The sequence below is a fragment of the Orbicella faveolata genome, unplaced genomic scaffold (genome assembly GCF_042242905.1).
Source record: "Orbicella faveolata isolate gen_17 unplaced genomic scaffold, um_ofav_v1 contig_1, whole genome shotgun sequence".
NCBI lineage: Eukaryota > Metazoa > Cnidaria > Anthozoa > Scleractinia > Merulinidae > Orbicella > Orbicella faveolata.
This window is the reverse complement of record NW_028301536.1, coordinates 4,442,957-4,462,069: the sequence shown is the minus strand read 5'-3', so window position 1 is coordinate 4,462,069 and position 19,113 is coordinate 4,442,957. Positions and strand designations below refer to the sequence as shown.

At 39.5% G+C, this 19,113-nt stretch overlaps 1 protein-coding gene and 1 pseudogene across 1 annotated transcript; one reads left to right on the top strand and one right to left on the bottom strand.

Annotated features, from left to right (window-relative positions):
• Positions 1-1,443: 1,443 nt before the first annotated feature.
• LOC110061995 (putative serine incorporator pseudogene) lies at positions 1,444-3,977 on the bottom strand (annotated as a pseudogene).
• Positions 3,978-13,118: 9,141 nt separating this feature from the next.
• LOC110061990 (transmembrane emp24 domain-containing protein 4-like) lies at positions 13,119-18,293 on the top strand. The gene is made up of 4 exons (XM_089286017.1): positions 13,119-13,296; positions 14,571-14,797; positions 16,299-16,445; positions 16,827-18,293. The coding sequence occupies exons 1-4, from the start codon at positions 13,161-13,163 to the stop codon at positions 16,974-16,976; spliced, it is 660 nt and encodes a 219-aa protein (XP_089142143.1). The 5' UTR covers positions 13,119-13,160; the 3' UTR covers positions 16,977-18,293.
• The last annotated feature ends 820 nt before the right edge of the window (positions 18,294-19,113 follow it).

Here is a 19,113-nt window from a genome sequence, read left to right as displayed (position 1 = left end):
CCATCTTGACCTTACACTTGATCAATAACCCATACTTATTGTTGACGCAACAACCAAGGTCTGTTTTTTACCATTGCGTTAAAAGTTGGAGTGGCTTTGAGGGTTCCAAGTGGATGCTTTTGCTCTCAGAGGTCGAAAACGAAAGAAACAGATCACTTTTGCATTCAGTGGTCGGAAAGACACTCGCGAAAAACGATTGCTGTGTTGTGGTTAGAGATTCGACAACCCAAAGTCAAGAAATGGCTGAGTTGAGTCATACCACAGCATACATGTAGCCGACGCAAAGGGCGGGAAAACGTGTGCGAGCGAGTCAGGATTGGTTTGAGTTTCACTTCTGATTGGATGACAAGATGGCGCGAGTTTTTTCAAGCCAATCGCTTTATTTAACAAATAAAGAAGCCTAAGCCGTGTATAGGCCCTTTGCAGCTGGGGTCACGTGACCACATTTTTTCTTAAAAAAATTTCTATTATGGGCTATAACTTAAAGAATGCCAGAAATGGAAAGACCATACTGAAAATACCAAAATGGCCAAGTTTGAGGCCCCCGTCTATAAAGAATGAGATTTTACGACGGTCTGAATTTTTAAAAAATAAGAAGATTTGTATGGAAAAAGTTGCTGGAGAGCAAGGCCTTGCTCTCCAGCAACAACTTCCATACAAATCCTCTAAATTTTCTGAAAATTCAAACTGTCGTATAAACTTACTCTTTAATGCAAGGGACCTCAAACTTGGCCATTCTAGTATTTTTAATATGCTCTTTCCATTTCTGTCATTCTTTAAGTTATAGCCCATAATAAAAAATTTTAAAAGAAAAAATGTGGTCACGTGACCCCAGCTGCAAAGAGCCTATTACACTGTGACAAAACACGACGGGCATTTGAGAACACGAGGGAAATGTAGAAAACACTCGCCTGCGGCTCGTGTTTTCTACATTTCTCAAGTGTTCTCAAGTGTCCGGAGTGTTTTATCACAGTGTAATATACGGCTCAGGCTTCTTCATTTGCTTTATGATATAGGCGAAAAACAATAAAACACGCTTTTTCTGTGTTTTATACTCTGATCAAACATGGGTTTTGACCAATCAGAGCGCGTGCGGGGTCCTATCTGTATTATAAAGCGTGGTATTGCAAAACCAAAGCAGATTCGAATTGGTTTCAACACTCAAATGAAAACCGCTCAAACTGATGTAATAAATTTCAGACTAGCAATTAAAGTTATTCTGTTATGTATCATGGTTTGTCGTCATTTTGTTGAGAGAGTTTGGTGACATTTAGCCGCCAAATTACTGCCGTGTTATTGCAAGTTGCGCACTGCGCGCGTCATTCAAAACACTGAGTGGTTGAAATCGCTTTGTTGAAGGGTGTACGATCTTTTACCATCGAGCGTAGCGAATTTTGAAACACAAAATAAGTTGTGGAGGCCGTTACCTTAGAGTAGCTGAAGTGTTTTAAAAGGCTGTTTTATTAATGCACTCAGGTAACGTTTAGGTTTTCGTGTTGATTTGATCACATGTAAATATCTACAGTGGTGTTGAAATTGTATGTGGTCTTTTACAACTTACGTTTACATGGTGTTTACAACTTTCAAGTATGTTAGAAGGGGTTGATATGACTTTCACACAGGTTTGTTATCTCCATGAGGTATTTGGAGAGGTCGTTACCGTCGTTAAATGGTACACAGGTAAAATGAATTAAATATTTTACTGAAGTATCGCACCACTTTCTGCCATTCATTTATTTCGTTTCTCGCTCGGCTATATCTCCAACAACATTCATCTTCAATTGTAACATGTAAATTAACTCGCCACCTTAGGAACTTATAGCACCAGCTCACTGCGAAAAATTGTTCCAAGATGTACAACGCACGTTCGACGAAATTGAACTGCCATTACCATTAGAGCTGTTTTCACACCAAAACCCTAATAATCACACGGGCCAATCACAAGTTAGACAGACAATCCATTGAACCAATCACAACTCAAAGCAAAGGTCATGCAGCCGACGCAAAGCGCGGGAAAATTCGTGCCAATCGCATAGCGTAGAAATGCAAAACCAAAGCAAATAGCGAATTTCTTTTGACACTAAAATAAAGGCCGCTGTACATGTGACTCTCTTTAACGTCCTGGAATAGTTGTGCGGTTTGGTCTTCATTGCCACCAATAAAATTCTTGAAATCTAATTTGTATCCAAATATTTATAGTCTATTCATTCTCAAGTCAAATGTCCGTATGTTTTAAGGAGCGCTGTACTAGTCCGGTCAGATTAAGTTCAGCTGTTTTTGCACTAGAAATATACAGCGTGTTTTCTTCTCAGCGTAAAGGTCACCCGCAAAATGAAAACAGAATTCAGATTCCTCAATTTGTTGGTCGTATTTCTACCCGCGTTGATTTTTGAGCGCTAAGCATGAATTGAAAGAAAACTAAATCTCTGTACGAGTCAGGAAAAATCACAGGCGCTATCAATGTCCAAATATAGATAAAAGTGCTAAAAATAGCGGCCGAGAGTCGGATCCAGACCGCGCCCCAACCGCAGACCAACTTGACACTGAAATGCTGCCCCTCCTCGGGCCGATACCAGCTGGTTAATGTCATCATTGTATAGAGAGAGGCAAGACAAAATAGCACTTGGAAAAATGAATAACTGTACGCTACGCCGTCTTGCTCATCGTCAAAAACGCAGCCGCCATCAATGAAAACGCCGCTGCGCACTGTCGCGTCTTGACCATCCGGGACCTCGCGAGTTTCGCGTGCGGGTGATGAATATCCCGGATGTAGTTTGCCGTACTGTGGAGCACGAACATCACGCAGACACGCGTAGATTAATACAAAGAACATGAACCCCAAGCTCAAGAGGATTTGAATATTGCTGAATGGACTTCCGGGAAAAAGATAATCACGTGACGGGTTGCAGACTTCGTCAGGTTCGTTGGACAGTGCTAACCATGTGATAAATGTATTGTACGCAGTGGCGACCGCTGCTTGTAGCAGGCCCGAACGCGGGCGCGCGTCTTGAACAACGGGATTTACAGAGATGTACGTAGCGGCTACGCAAAGATAGACATTAAATGTTACGAAGAACATGTTATTGTGACAGCCAGGCGACCAAGCGTAGAGGATGTAAAACGAGATAATTGAAATAATGGAGATTGCATAAAGAGTGATTGTAGGTACCCAGAGGACCATGTACCATAGGTTTAGCTGCGTGTAGCTTGTAGAAGCTTCGAGTCGCTCCACACAGCTTACATTCCATGCATGAACAAAGTCTATGAGCAGTACAAACTGTAAAATTATGAACGCGAAGCCACCGTTTAAGCCAAAGAACGTCCACACTTCCCCAGTGTATTCCGAATGAGGAATCAGCAAAAACAGAAACGTGAGTAGCGATAAAATTAGAATCTTGACGCCCCAGAAACCATTGTTTATTCTCGCCCGACTCTCCCTGCTTGACGAAATGCCAAATAAAACCAGACTCTGGAGAAAATAGAAGATTGCTAGCAGAAAGAGAACTCTGTAAACCGCCGCATAACTGAGTAACGTGTCGCAGAAAAAGTACGAGACCATTTGGCAAAACCTATCGCCCATGTAATGTCTTGTACGCGGTGTCAACAGAAAACAACATAGCAGGCAGGCACCAACTAGCAAACCAATGTAGGACATTCGTGTGAAGATAGATTGTCGAAGGCGGACGCGGGGTCGAAAACATCGTGCACAGATGTGTAAGCCGCAACATAAAACCACATCAAGCTTGTAACACAGTTCAAGGATGGCATCCACAACTCGGAACTTTGGCGCTTCGCGAGAATTTGCCTGGTTGTTAGTTCTTGGGTTTTCCACAACAACTTCATGACTTGACGAAGAAGCCGAAGCCATATCTCTTAATATCTACTTTTTAAGGCTGTGTAATCCTGTAAATAACGTCCTCTCCGAAATTTGTCTATCTATGGGACCGTCGCAAAAAAGCCAGCTTAACGACTGTTAATCAATGTTGTTAGTCTTATAACACGTGTCAGTGATTAGGAGAAATCTTAAATGTTTAATGTTGCGTGTTCTTTTCTCTTATTGTTTCAGTCCCTTTGTTCTACATACACTATTGAGACACCACTCTTTTGACCCAGAGAAGAAAATTCTCTGTGAAACTTTAACAGAAAAATGTAATACATAAGCGACAGCGAGGAGAAAAGAGTTTATCTTGCGAAGGATAGGATAGCATGGTCTGTGGAGCATGACTTATCTTCTTTCTAGTTCACGTTAAATCAACAAATTCTGATTCGCTCCATCTTGTAAACAATGACTTGTTTTCTTCTCGGTAGACGGTTTTACAAAAACTACGTCAACGGTTTAATGCTTTCTCATTGAAAACTATATAGCCGAGAGATGAGGAGGTTTTCAACGATTAACTCGAGATGATTTACCGGTTAAGTCAGTGTTTCGTTTTGATTTCACAGCCGCGATACTTACTAGGGCAGCGTTCACAATACTGTACGCCGAAGAAATTTGAAAACGCTGCTTTATTTTTGCGGTTAGACATACCGTTTACATTAATTCGTCACGTGGACGGAGCTTTTGGAAAACACTCTTCAAACCGGAAGAATTTGAAAACGCCGGCTTTGCGTTTACGTCTGGACAAAACAATTTAAAAACGGAGTGTTTCGTACGCAAATCCAAAATCACCGGTCGTTGTTGTGTTTTTAAATTTCTCCGGCGTAGAGTGGCCGGCGCCTTTGCGAAACGTTTTGTCTACTTATCCAATCGTAACTCCTAATCTTTTTTCAGTTTTTTTTTTTTTTTTTCATTTTTTTCACTTTGAAAAATTTTCATTTTTTTCAGTTATTGTGACAATTCAGAAGACCCACATTTAGAAGAAACAGTATTAGATAATTGTGCAGTGAGCAAAATTTCGATTAAAAATTTTGCTTTTATCGAAACGCCTGCCACGGGAAATTGAAAAGCTCTTTCAGAAATCTCTTCTAGACAACCACAGATAGAAACTCTGACACTACTAAATATGAGCAAAATCATGTTTCTATGAGGAATTTAAATTTGCCGTGAAGAAAGGGCTCTCAAAGAGAATTCAAAAGCTCTGAACGTCGCATATCTAAGAACAATAAAACAACGGTTGTTTTTAATAGGGTCAGAGTATGTTTCTTTCCAGTGAAAGTCGCACGGTATGAAATTAAACATGAAAAGACGCCAAACAGTTGCTTGTATGTTTGCACGTATGTCAAAACTCCGGATTTTCTCAGAACTGTTATTATCTGTTGAGCTTCACTGGTGTTTACCGGTCTGACGTCTTTTCGATGGTAACATATTCAGTAGCTATAGCACACGCAAAAATTACAATCGGGTCACCAGTTTCCACTGGCTTGTACCGTTCTATCCCCTACCCCACGCGTGATCAAACCGTACTATGAAGAGTTTGTATATGGATCGACCAATGTGAGAGTGTGTGTGGATTTCAAATTCGATGGCAAACTTTCAAAATTATGTATCTTTTCTTCCTATCTTTGAAAAGCTACAATAAAGTTATCTGCTGTCCATTTTCTGTCTTTCTTGCGCTTTTGAAAACAATTTGAGCGATTCTGGTTTCAACGTCTGAGACAGAGATGTAGACATAGAACATAGTTTATTTTACTTGGTCGTACACTTAGCTATGGTAACGGTACGTTCCATAGACTTGATGAGCAGAGTCTACGGGATGTACCAGCTAGTTTACAGGTGCGCCAAGAAAACAAAGCAAAAGTGTACATTTTGGGGAAAAAAAAAACTTTAAACGAAACTAACTACGATTATATAACTTCTATAAAATATCTAAAAATGTAAAAATATAAAAACTGTAAATTGTACAGATAAGACTGAACTATGCATACGTAGGATATGACTGAAAAGGAGAAAACTGTTAAAATACGTAAATTTACGTTAGCACTGCGATCACTCCCGGTTTCGGTGATCCAGTGAAGGTCTGAGAATAGCCAATCCTCTGACGCAGATGTTACTCACGTGGAAGGCTCCAAGCGGCGTTCAACTCATTTTCAGCGTCCGCGAAAACATCCATGCAGCGCACGTGGTAGATTATACGCGGAAGGACTGGTAACCATGTTTTGAAATAACTTGGGAGCGATTAGTTTGGGAATAAGGTCTGCATACTCTCACCGTTCATCCTCTCTTGGCTACATTTTTTGCATGAAACAATTTCAGAGGACGTGGCCACCCACTAGAACATTTCGCACATTATTATATAAACAAACACTCTTAAATTTATGCTCTCCATTAACGTTTCTTATCTAAAAAACCTTCCTTATACTTCACAGGTCATTGACGTCATTTCCTTGTGTCATAGCAACTGCACGCCTTTCATCGATCAATACCGACTGACATATCATTTAAAACAATACGCTTTACGAAGCGTAACTGGGTTGTTTCTGCAACCCTAACATATTTCAAATTCAGTAGAAAGTAATAACCAAAGTTGAGTTATGTAAACTCAGCTAAAAGGGCGCCAAGTCGACCTTCCCTGTCTTAATTTCCCAACATCGAGCTCTGTACAGCCATTCCGCTAATCTGCAAATGACGAAAGTTTACGAATGTGCACTGACGAGCAGTTCTATTTATTAAATTGCCACAGTCTTCTTGTGCAGCGATATGCCTAATTTCCCAACACACACAACACCCCAATCATTCTTGAAACGAAACTCTGGCTTTTAATTTTCGCTCGGTTGAGACACAGCAAAACCAAAACGAAAGACTCTCGAACGCAATATAAAAACGGCTTACCTCAATTGTCTCTTAGTTTTGTGAGTTTCATGTGTTTCCGTGGTATTCTGGGCAGTTCCAAAACGATTCCAGCGAATTGTATTATCACTGTTTCCTCAGTCTCCAGATACTGCTCAGCAACGATCAATGGAGGTTGATCACGTAGATCTTTGAATGTACAATCAAGGGCTGCAATTTTTGAATGCTGAATTTAACTGAAATTAGGGTGTAAGTCACACGTGGTGGACGGGTCTGAACGAACGTTCCGAAGGTGAATAGTTGTAACTGAATACAAATGGAGACTTAATTGGGAAAATACATACACATATCGGAATGGCCTTCTTTATTGTCGCCTACAAACTTCCAACTATTCTACAACCGGCATATTAGGATTTGAGTCGTTTCGGCTGATATCAAGCCTCATCAGAACACCTAGCCAAAGGCGGGTGTTTACGACTCCCGAAGGGAGAAGGAGATAAAAAATGGAAATGGAAAGTATACATACAAAAACACATATGAAGTATCTTTGTATATTAATATTTAGCATAGTTCGAAGCAAAGGAACTCATTCCTTCAGGCTGTGTCTGGTGTTGGGCGGTGACGCTTGCAGCGTTTGTCCCACCAGTCATCAGTGGTGATATTGGTTGCTGTTCTTGCAGCTGTTCTTGCAGCTCAACAAGGTCGAACCGAAAGCATACATTGGCGCCTCTGGCAGCCGCTATACGGTCCATGTGTGAGCTTGGAGCACAGCTTACAGCCAGCTGGGATCAGCTTCTTGTCAGAGTGATCAGTCTGCCATATCTACGGGTAAAAATAGTGGGGGTTGCTGTGCTTGGCTTAAAGTTTTCTACCTCTCCTCCAAAACCATGACGCAGAAGATCTTCTTGTCAGTGTTATCAGTCTACCATATCTACGGGTGAACATAGCGGCTACGCTGAGTTGAAAGAATAGGAAACAGCTAACGTTTATATTTCTGTCGGATGACCTGTCAGGTGGTCCTGGAGGAGCAAGTAACTGTTCTGGATCTTCTTGAACGATACTGTCGACTTCGTTGTCGTTGTCCGAATGAAACAAATGCGCTTTGATACTTCCCATGAACATTTCTTATCTAAAGAATTGCGAAGGTACAGCAATCTTTATATTCACAAGCCATTGACGTCATTTCCTTGTGTCATAGCAACCGTACGCGTCTCATCAATTCTAGAAATTTCTACCGACTGACTGGCAGCAGTAAGCATATCATTCGAAACAATACGGTTTATGAAGCCTACTGGGTTGCTTCTGCAACGTTAATATGTTTCAGGGAAATCCGTAGGACATAATAACAAGATTGAGCTATGTAAATAATCAAAATAGCTATGAGCCACTGAGCTTGGAAGATGGATCGTCTGTAAACAGTTACAATTTTGATGCCCCTGACTTGAAGTTCTAAGAGTTCGAAGAATAACGAACTTGACACGGTGCATGCAATTGCAAGCGACTGTAAAACGGCCTTAGACGGCCTGATGTTGGAAACCCGGGGGGGACTCCAATATGAAAAGGTCGGGTCGTCGTTTTGGGTACAAATCAAGGATTCTGGTCTCACTTATGGTGTTGATGACGAAACGTCACCATTCTTAGCTGTCAAAGTATCCTTTAAGGTGCACTCGAAGAAATAATAATAAAAGAAACGCTCTCATTTAGTTCTGTTTTTAGGCTTGATTTCCGCTGATCTCTCGAGTGCGCGAGTCGGGTCTTCAAGTGCGCGAGGGATACTTTCTTGAACAGTGGCTAATCGAACCTATTCTGTTTTAAGTGGTATCTTTTAAGGGTCTGATGAAGCTCGAGCAACCCCCATATTAGTCTACTTCAGGAGTTCAATTTAAATTTTCCGACGAGCGTTCTTGTAGTCGTAATGATATGGGAGTTCCCCATCCGGCGTTCCAAATGTCTAACAGGAAGTGACGAAGTGATGGAGTGTTGGAATGAAATGGTTCTTCCACTACAACTTGGAAAGTAATATTTTCCAAGTTAAAAAGGGCGCCAAGTCGACCCTCGCTTGCAGTTTGCAATCACCAGAAGTTCGAGTAGCAAGTGGACAAAACCTTTGTACCAAGATTATTTCGTACATTGTATTGTTCCTTGCATTACAGTGTACCAAAACTTCAGTAGAACTGTTTTAAATATCTTCTCAAAAGAAATCATTTCTAACAACGCTAATTGTCGAAAACAAATTTTGAAGTTCATTTGAAACACTTGAAAGTACTGCTGAAATGAAAGTGAGGTTGAAATCTTACCTGAGTTGGAACAATTTTGACTGTCCGAACTTTCAATGTTGTGTGGATGGTGATGAAGGCTTTTCGTGCCAGATAGTAGTGTACAAAATGAATGGAATATCACCATGAAACGAGTGCTGGTGGTATTTGCACAGTGGGTGGCACGGCTGTGGTAGTTGTCCGTAACAAAACAGGTGGTGATGCTAATACAGCAGTTGGCACTGTCTCAGTGGGTGGTGATGGCTTAACTGGTGGTACGCCTTCTATGGGTATATTGGTTGCTGGCATTAAAGTGAAAGGAGGCCTCGGTACAGTAGATGCTGTTAGCATTGTAGATGGTGCTGGAACAGTTTGTGACACAGATTCAGTGTATGGAACTGGTTCCTAATGCAGTGGAGCAGATATACCAGGAAGTGCTTTTGTATTGCAAAAAATACCTACGAAAAGTATATCTATGTATTAAACTACCACAGTCTTCTCGTGCAGCGATATGCTAAATTTCCCGACAGACACAACACCCCAATCATTGTGAAAACGAAACTCTGTTAAGTGTTCCGTTTTTCAAACAGCAATACTTACCTAGAGAAACGTTTTATCTTCTTATCCAATCGTAACCTCTGATATTTTTCATTGTTCCAGTTTAAAACCGAGGAAAGTTTAGTTATTTTGCATGGCAATTCACATTTATATGAACAAAATTTCGACGGAAAATACCTTTATCGAAACGCCAGCCACGGGTAATTCAAAGGCTCTCTCAAAAATCTCTTCTAAAAACTTAAAATAGAAACTCTGATACTACTAAATATGAACAAAATCATATTTCGATGAGGAATTTAATTTGCCGTGAAGAAAAGGCTCTCACAGAAACTTCAAAAGCTCTGTACTCTGCATATCCAAGAATTATAAAACAACGGTAGGTTTCTCTCTAGTGAAAGTCACACGGAATGAAATAAAAACATGAAAAGACGTCAAACAGTCGTTTGCATGTTTGCGCGTATGTCAAAAATCCGGATTCTCTCAGAACTGTTATTATCTGTTGTTGTTATTATCTTCTCGCGCTGTTGAGCTTCACCGGTTTTACCGGTCTGACGTTTGTTCGATGGTGACAAATTCAGTAGGCTTAGTACACGCAAAAATTACAATAGAGTCACCGGTTTCCACTGGCTTGTACCGTACTATCCCCTGCCCCACGCGTGATCAAACCGTACTATGAAGAGTTTGTATATGGATCGAGCGATGTGAGAGTGTGTGTGGATTTGAAATTTGATCGCAAACTTTCAAAACTATGTCTCTTTCCTTTATATCTGTGAAGAGCTACAATAAAGTTATCTGCTGTCCATTTTCTGTCTTTCTTGCACTTTTTAACACAATTTGAGCATAGACATGGTTTATTTTACTTGGTCGTTCACTTAGCTATGGTAACGGTGCGTTCCATAGACTTCATAAGGCAGAGTCTACAGGACGCACGTGCTAGTACAAGTGCGCCAAGAAAACAAAGTAAAAGTGTACATTTTGGGAAAAAACACTAAACTAAACTAACCAAGATTATATAAGGTAGGTAAGGTCTGCATATACGAGCCAAGTGGCCCATCAGGCCGGAGCTTATACCGGTTTCTGTAGCATGAAGCGACTAGGAGTATTTCTACTCCCCCCTGGATGGGATGCTAGTCCATCGCAGGGTTACCCCCAGCATTAAGTTCGCCGGTACCCATTTATACACCTGGGTGGAGAGAGGCACTGTGAGAGTAATGTGTCTTGCCCAAGAACACAACACAATGTCCCCGGCCAGGGCTTGAACCCGGACCGCTCGATCCGGAGACGAGCGCACTAACCATGAGGCCACCGCGCCTCCCTAACTAATATTATATAACTATAAAATATCTAAAAACGTATAGGAATATGAAAAATGTATACAAATTGTACAGATAAAAACTACGCATAAGTATGATATGAAAAGGAAAAACTTGTTAAAATACGTAAATTTACGTTAGCACTGAGATCACGTTTCGTACACATCCATAAAATGTCCTGGATTTTCTTTGTCTGGCACAGGCTGGGGGATTCTCTCTGTTACTGGTTACACCCATCTGTTGTTGGTACACCAGGAACAGAGTGTGGAGCTTGCATCTCTTTGGCTATTACAGGCATCCTGAGCTCTCCTCGGACATGATGGTCCTCAATAAAGCTCTCTATCTTTCTAAAATAGGCCTCACCAGGTATTTCGGCCTTACTGTTTTCTGAAGCATTTCGATACGCAATAATTAAGCTCAGAAGCATTAAAACAGAACAACTCTTCGGAAGATCCACTCAGCCTACTACTAATGTAATTCTTCAGGACAGGGACGTCGTCTATCCTTTCGGCGACCTGCTTGCAAACATGCCAAGCTTTTTTTTCCACGCGCTCAAGAGAGGTAACTGAAGAGGTCTTTGATTCGCTCAAAAACAACAAGAATTTTTTCAAGCGTCACAGCAATTAATGCAGAGTTCACCGGGAAATTAGCTAGGCGTCTCCATCTGGACCCACTTTTATGGCTCCTAGAAAAAGACGTTTTTGACAAAGACTTAGCCAATAATATGGAAATGGTAGTGACCAGTCTCAAGAAAAGTGGTAAAGGGTTAAGCTCGGGCGAAGATTCTCCGAAGAAACGGACGAAGAAGCAGTCCAAGAGTTGGATGAGGGGGCTGAGCCTGCCATGGAAGCGTAATGAGAACAGGATGGTGAAACAGTCACACACAAAAAACACATTTTATGATATATGTATATTTTTTCTTGTTGTTGTTGTTGTTTTTAATAATTCCGCGTCGTTCGGCCGCGTTCAATGAACTTTCCTATTGACTGTTTTCCATTGACTCTGTTCGATTCTCTATAAAAGAATTTGAAACATGGAACTTTGATATTTGAAATATTAAAAATGAAACAGTTTCAATCCATTGTCCTTGATACTACATATACAACAATTGATTATTTTATTATATAATTAAATAGCATATTTTCGTAAAAAAGAGGCGATCATTTGACATGGTTTTATATGTTAAACATTCATGGAGATCCCACCGCCACCAGAAATTCTATTTTTTTATTCTGGTACCCCCTCCCCCTTTGTGCCTGTCAATTACGCCTGATCCCCCCTTCCGTTTCTCATAAAACCATGTGATCCCCCCCAAAATCCTCCGCTCCGCCCCGCCCCCCCCCCACCCCCCCCGTTCCCCAGGCGATAAATAATGACTGGTCCCTAAAAACATATAATTGTATTCCAAATAAAAATTTTCAACATTCAAAATTATATTCTTTTCAAAATCTCAGTCTCGGATTTATTCTTAAAATATTCTTAAAATTTCGCAAATTTCAGTCTTGATATTCTTATAAAGCATATTCTTATAAAAAGAAAGAGTGTAGATTTCGAATCCATTGCTGCTTTTTATAAACAAAATATGAAGCCATTCTTCTTTTTTGTCATAGGTTAGATAAAAGTTTATATGAAGTTTCAAAACCATGTTAAATGTTATTCTTAAGAAAAGGATGGTTCAGAGACTGTTATTCACCGACAAGCTTTATTATTTATGCGTTTTCACATTTGTCATATTCTCGAATGATTTTTGTTTATTATGAAAGTGAATGACACTCTATAAACACACTTTATAAAAACTTTATTATTTTCAAATTATATGTTACAATATGAAACGATAAACACGACTTCCTTGCTTCAGAAACTGAGAGATGCGTGCGGCTCGGCTAGCCTGTTTTTATTTAGCACTCAACGATGGAAACGGTAACACGATTTAGTTAAAAAGTCTGCAGTCTGCATCTTACCCCTGGTCTGCAGTCTCCATTTTACCCTCAGTCTCCATTTTATCCCTGGTCTGTAGTCTGCAGTCCGCAGTCCGCAGTCCGCAGTCCGCAGTCCGCAGTCCGCAGTCCGCAGTCCGCAGTCCGCAGTCCGCAGTCCGCAGTCCGCAGTCCGCAGTCCGCAGTCCGCAGTCCGCAGTCTTCGTTTTACACTGACTACTTTGATTTTTAATGCTAGAGGACGCGCAAGAGAGACTGGGTCTTGTCCGCCGGCAGCGGAAAGACTAAGTATTAGTCTGAAGATCACTCGCAAAGCCTGCTGGGTATTGAAGTCAGACTGACGTGGCGAGCGCCTTGCACACAAAGAAACATGGCGGTCGTGGCTTGGTTAGCGGTGAGCTTGGTATTTTTCCGGCTAGATTTAGCCCATGGCCTCTACTTCCACATGGGAGAAACAGAGAAGAAGTGTTTTATTGAAGAAATTCCGGACGAAACAATGGTGATTGGTGAGTCTGGAGATCCATAAGAACTGCTTGTAATGGCCGAGGGAGACAATTTTCAATGCTTCGATATTAAGATATTAAGCTTTAATAAGCGTATACTTTTCGAATTATTCAGATGTTTTCAACGCGAATTATTGGTAGAATAATAAATCTAAAACCCTTTAAGTGAGTAGCACATTATTTAAGACCTAGAAACTTGGCCATGTGTTTATAGTCATCATATAAGGATTAGTATAAGAAACACTACCTTGTTTAGGCTTCTCAGTTCATTCAAAATAAGAGAACACAGTTCTTTTAATGCTACATATAGGTTAAGTACACGTATTGCAAAAAGGCAAACACGTTTGATCTTGTGATAATTTTTCCAGGTAATCTACTTGGAGTCAGCTTGTATAATTTTCAACCTGCTCATAACCTAACCTTGAGGCATAAATTCTAGTTGTTTTGTTGCAAAACTTCATTAATTTAAGCTTAAGTACATGTAATTAGTTTTTTGCATTTAGTGAATCTTAACTACATTGTATGAGGATCTGCTATAATAGGGCAGTTAAGATATTGCATGTATCTGACTAATCCCCTTTCTATTCTCTAGTACCGGTAGCTAAAAAGATTTTTTATGCAGTTAAATACAATTTAAGATAGTTAACAACAAACACTAGCCTTACCTTTGTGATCAGCAGCATTTTAGATATGTGCATGTGGTAGGATTCCTCTGGCCCTTAGACGAAAGGATGTTTTAGTGGGTTGGATTTAGTCAGCATTTTCTGGAGTGCTAGCTGTTTACTTACAAAGATGTTCTTCATGTAATTGAAGGCAGTCTGAAGAGATTCATTATAGATCTCCAATTTAGATACCCTGCAAGAAGTCTCTTTCGGTCTTCCTAGACAAATCTGGATTTGTATAGGATTTGCCTGGGAAGATGCAATAATTTGTCAAGGAAGATCGAAGGAGACACTGCTCGCAGGGTACCATTTAGATTAAGTTGATGTTCAAATGGTGTAATTAAGACTTCTTTTTTGCCTGTATTGCAAAGTCGCTATCAATTTATCTTTTGGCAACAGTTGCTTTATCTAGTAAATATTTTGAACTGTGACTTTACAGTAAAGTTGAAATGTAAGTCTTCATTACACAATTTTTGCATCCCCTGTATCTAACATCTCTGGTCATGATTTATCTCTTCAGACTCATCTTCCTCTTATATTATCGCAAGTTGTCAGCTGGAAAAGGATTCTTGATAGTTGTTATTATTTATATTTCTCTTCTATTCTCTTTTTAAGGTAAATATAAGACACAACTATACGATGAGAACATCCGAGATTTTCTCCCGTCCAGTCCTGGAATAGGCATGCATGTAGAAGTGAAAGATCCCAACATGAAAGTTATTTTATCTAAATATTATGCGTCTGAAGGACGGTTCACATTTACGTCACATTCACCCGGTGAACACCTTATTTGTCTTCACTCTAACTCCACTCGCTGGTCACTGTGGGCAGGAGGAAAACTGGTGAGTGAATCAAATTCTGTAGTCAAGGGAAATAATTTTGGTGAGTGTTGTTGTCCTTATGCCGATGCACTGTACTGAAACGTTTCTGTGTCCGAGGGAATTCAATGCCAGCAATAACCAGGGTTAAAAAAAAAAACGCTTGAATTGCAGCTTGCCCTTTAGACAAGCAATTCTCATATTTTGCTTGCCCTAGTCAAGTGTTAGTTTACATTTTCTTTTATAATTGGTTGGCAGACAGCTTGCCTGGGCCTTTGTCCAATGGGCAAGTGAGAATGAAAAGTTGCTTGCCCAGAAGGAAGATCTACTTGCCCCGGCCAAATGGATGACACTTTTTGTGAGCCCTGAATAACTCTTCCCACTTTCTCAAGTCCTTTCTTAATTTTGTTTTATCACTGTTTTCATTCCTGGGAATTTTTTTTTGTTACAAACGTTTCTCGAGACATGTGCATGTAGAAGATTGAAAGGTTATATTGAGTCCAGGTTTTGGACTCAGTATGTTTCGATTTGTTGACGAATTCTCATTGACATTGCCTAATTTATTTATGAAAGAGAGAACATAAAATTACATTTTTCTTTTGAGTTATGGTAACATAAGTGGGAGTTTGGGAGATCAAGAAATTTTGTGAGAATATGACCCCCAAGCATGTGTTTCCACAGCTCTTTCAAGTTCTTCCAAACTTTTAGGATAGCTCCTATTTAATTAAGTAAATTAAGTAGATTATTTGCTCTCAGTGCTGAGCTAACTATCACACACAGAAATCAAGGACAAGATAATCAAATCATTTTAGTATAACTCTACTCTTGACTAGTAAATTGTCTAAATTCTGTTCACAGACACTTTGAAAATGCAAAAAAGCAGCTGCCGTTTTGTTAACAACTGTGTACTGCTAAGCTACTCTCAGTCTACAACAAAATAGATGAGTAGATATTGAATAACATAGCCAACAAGAGAAGAGTGTATGTGATAGAACGCTGGTGGATTTAGTCTAAAACTTGATAGAAACAGAGAAAATGTTTTCTTTTCTTTGAGAGATCACAGGAAAAAAGAAAGGAAACCACTCTTATTTTGATAATCAATATAATGTAAATTATCTTATCGTTGCTCTGTGATTATGTAAACAGCTTGTGCTTGTTCTGTGGTTTCATTTGAGTTACAGAAGAATGACCTTCAGTGTGCATTTTCTTACAGGAGGTTCTTAAATATCAATACCTGTGATCAAGAATTTTTGAGCATGTATTCTGGAAACAATCTAAAGAATACACTATGGTGCAGAAAACTAAATAAATCCTTTTGACCTGTAAATTAACTGTTTATCAATTTACCTGTTGATCACTAGGCTCTGTTAGTCTTAGAATTCTGATCTACATGTACTTGGCTAGGGCTAAATAGGATTACACCCAAGATACTTAAAAAGATATAAATTGTAATTGGAATAAGATATGTTGCAAATCTAAGTTAGTCGTTATTTCTAACTACGAGTCTCATTGCCATTTTCTGCAGCGTATTCATTTGGATATTCAAGTTGGTGAGCACGCTAATGATTACCAAGAGATTGCTGCCAAAGACAAACTAACAGAGCTTCAACTTCGAATTCGGCAATTGCTAGACCAAGTGGAACAGATCAGCAAAGAACAAAATTATCAGAGGGTAGGTGATGGAGAGTAGATCAGAAATGATAATGGCACAATCAAAAGTGATATGATTCTAATTATTTAAAGTGGAGCTGCACCATACCGTAAAAGAACTGCTTAAATGCAAATGTATGTGATGATAAGAAGGTCAACAACTGCCGCGAAAAGGTAAGAAAAGGAGAAAAAAGAAAGGCAAAAAGGATTTTAAAAAACCTAAAAGCCTATAGACATAGGTCACTTTCTCATCAAAAAGCTATGTTGATAATGGAGGCATTGTTAAAATCAATAACAGGATCATCATCTTTGTCATGTATCCAGAAGGAAAGTTTTATGTGGTATGTTACACCTGTGGTTTTTGTTGTTCCGAGGCTTATCATTTTATTGACCTTTATTTCAGTTCCGTGAGGAGCGCTTTAGAGCAACCAGTGAAAGCACCAACCAGCGTGTGTTGTGGTGGGCTCTCGCACAAACCCTGATTCTTCTGTGCACTGGATTCTGGCAGATGCGTCACCTTAAAGGATTCTTTGAAGCAAAGAAACTAGTTTAATCAAATTGGCTGTTGCAATGTTTTACTTGACTTGGCTGGAACTGAGACAGGATCCAGTTCACTTTGTCATTTTCTCTGACATTGATGGTATACTTGTGGTCTAAAGATGGCAGAGTGTATAGCAGAAGCCTTCTGGGCAACATCTATGTACCGAATGGCTTAAACATTACTTTCTCTCATATTGTATACTTTAAGCAATGTTTATAGTCTAACAAATACCTAGTGGATTTTTCAGTTTCTGTTTTAAAGAACTTCAACCTGATTTGACCTAAAGAACTTTCTTAACCGTAATACTTTTGCACAAAATAATAACGGTAATTGTTTCAATGGGTGCTGTTTTGAGCTGATTCCCTCATATCGCTTGTTTTATTCAAAGGTAGAATGAATTTCGATGTGCATTTGGGACACATTTGCTGGAATGCGTAAAGCTGGCATCCAGAATGTCAGCAAATGCATGGTGACTTGTTATACTTGTTGTAGGGACATTAAGTTGTGCCTGCTGCTTGATCACCAGCTTGGAGACCCAAGAGAACGATCACAATCTGAGGGACATACAGTTTGAAGGGTTTGTTAGAAGTAGTTGGCTGCAGCTGAAAATCGTCATCTACTTCACGATCTTGACTGGCCACACTGCCTGGGTTTGTGACTGATTCTATAGAAAAAGATTTAAAGATCAGCCGGCTACATACTGTAACAATAGAGAGAGCAATCTACGGTACAGTGGAACCAGGTTGGGATTTCAGAATGTGGCTGTTGGCCATATTGACAGGGTGGCCACATTAGCAAGGTTTTCTTATAAGAAAATGTATGAGTGTTTTGATGGGACAAAAAAAAGTGGCTGTAATAACAAGGTGACAGTGTGAACAAGGTGACCATAAGGTGGAGTTCCACTGTACTTCAAACCTTTGTGACAACCCTGGACATACCTCCTGAACTTTCGCATACCAGCTTCATTTCATTAAAAGGAACCAGATTTTATTTTAAGAATGGGTAGTTCTTCTGAGAAAACTTAGTCCTATGATCTATACTAAGTCTTGTTATGTGATGAAATTAGTGTGAACTTTGAATCGCTCTCTTTTTCTTCCATGACTGTATTTCTCAAAACTACGTAAAGGTTTTTACATCAAGAGCATTTTTCTAATAACATTTTAATGGTATGTATTTTAATTTCCTCAAAATTTGTGTAATTACAGGCCCCTTTGAATCATTAGAAAACTGCTGTTGTTGTTACTAGTACTGCTGCTGTGGTTGTCATTTTGTGTTGTATTTTTCGGTGAACAATAAATTGAGTATTAGTTCATACTCAAGACAGACCAATGATGTGATGGCCCCTTTATACATGTGACTTCACTGGCCTTTGCTAATGGTTACACATTATGGTTTTGATAGCTGTAACATTTTCTCTTTTTTTTTACAGTCGTTTTCAATTTTATTGTGGTCTAACCTTCGTTTAAGTTTCCAGGCAGTCTTTGGGAAAATTGCTCACTAAACTAGTCATACTGTATTACTGCTCTTGTTATGAAAGTTTTGGTCTTTAGATGTTAAAAATCTTATTATTCTTACTGAACCTCTCATTTGCTATCAAATACTTCCAAACCTCTTACAAATTGTGCAATAATAAAAAACTGACCTTTTTATTATAAATTGTTGAATTGGTTATGGGGTACAGATTAGTACAAACACTACCTGTGTAATTTACAGACATCTTGGCTTACTTACTGTACATGTAGTTTACCTTGTCTCTTAGTCAATAATCACTTAATGACTGCCCCCAAGGGAAACAGTGAGGTTTGTTTCCTTGAGACCCTCAATGTTCTCCTTGCCTTCACCTTGGGGAACATGGAGGACATTGAGGGCCGAGGGGAAACAAAACTTACTGTTTTGCTCGGGGCCAGTCATTAAGTGTTTTGTTACACCTCCCAAATCAAAAATGCAACAAACTACAAAAAAATTATTTCTTGACATTGGCTGGCATGCAAATTTGCCAGTTTCATGGTGCACAACCTAATCACGCGTAAGTCAAAAGTTTAAGTTGCTGTTTCCCTAGGGAGTTAGTGAGTTTTGAACCGCGACACATGACACATTCTCCTGTATTCAGAATATTTATTTGGGTTGGGAAGTGTAACAAAATATTACA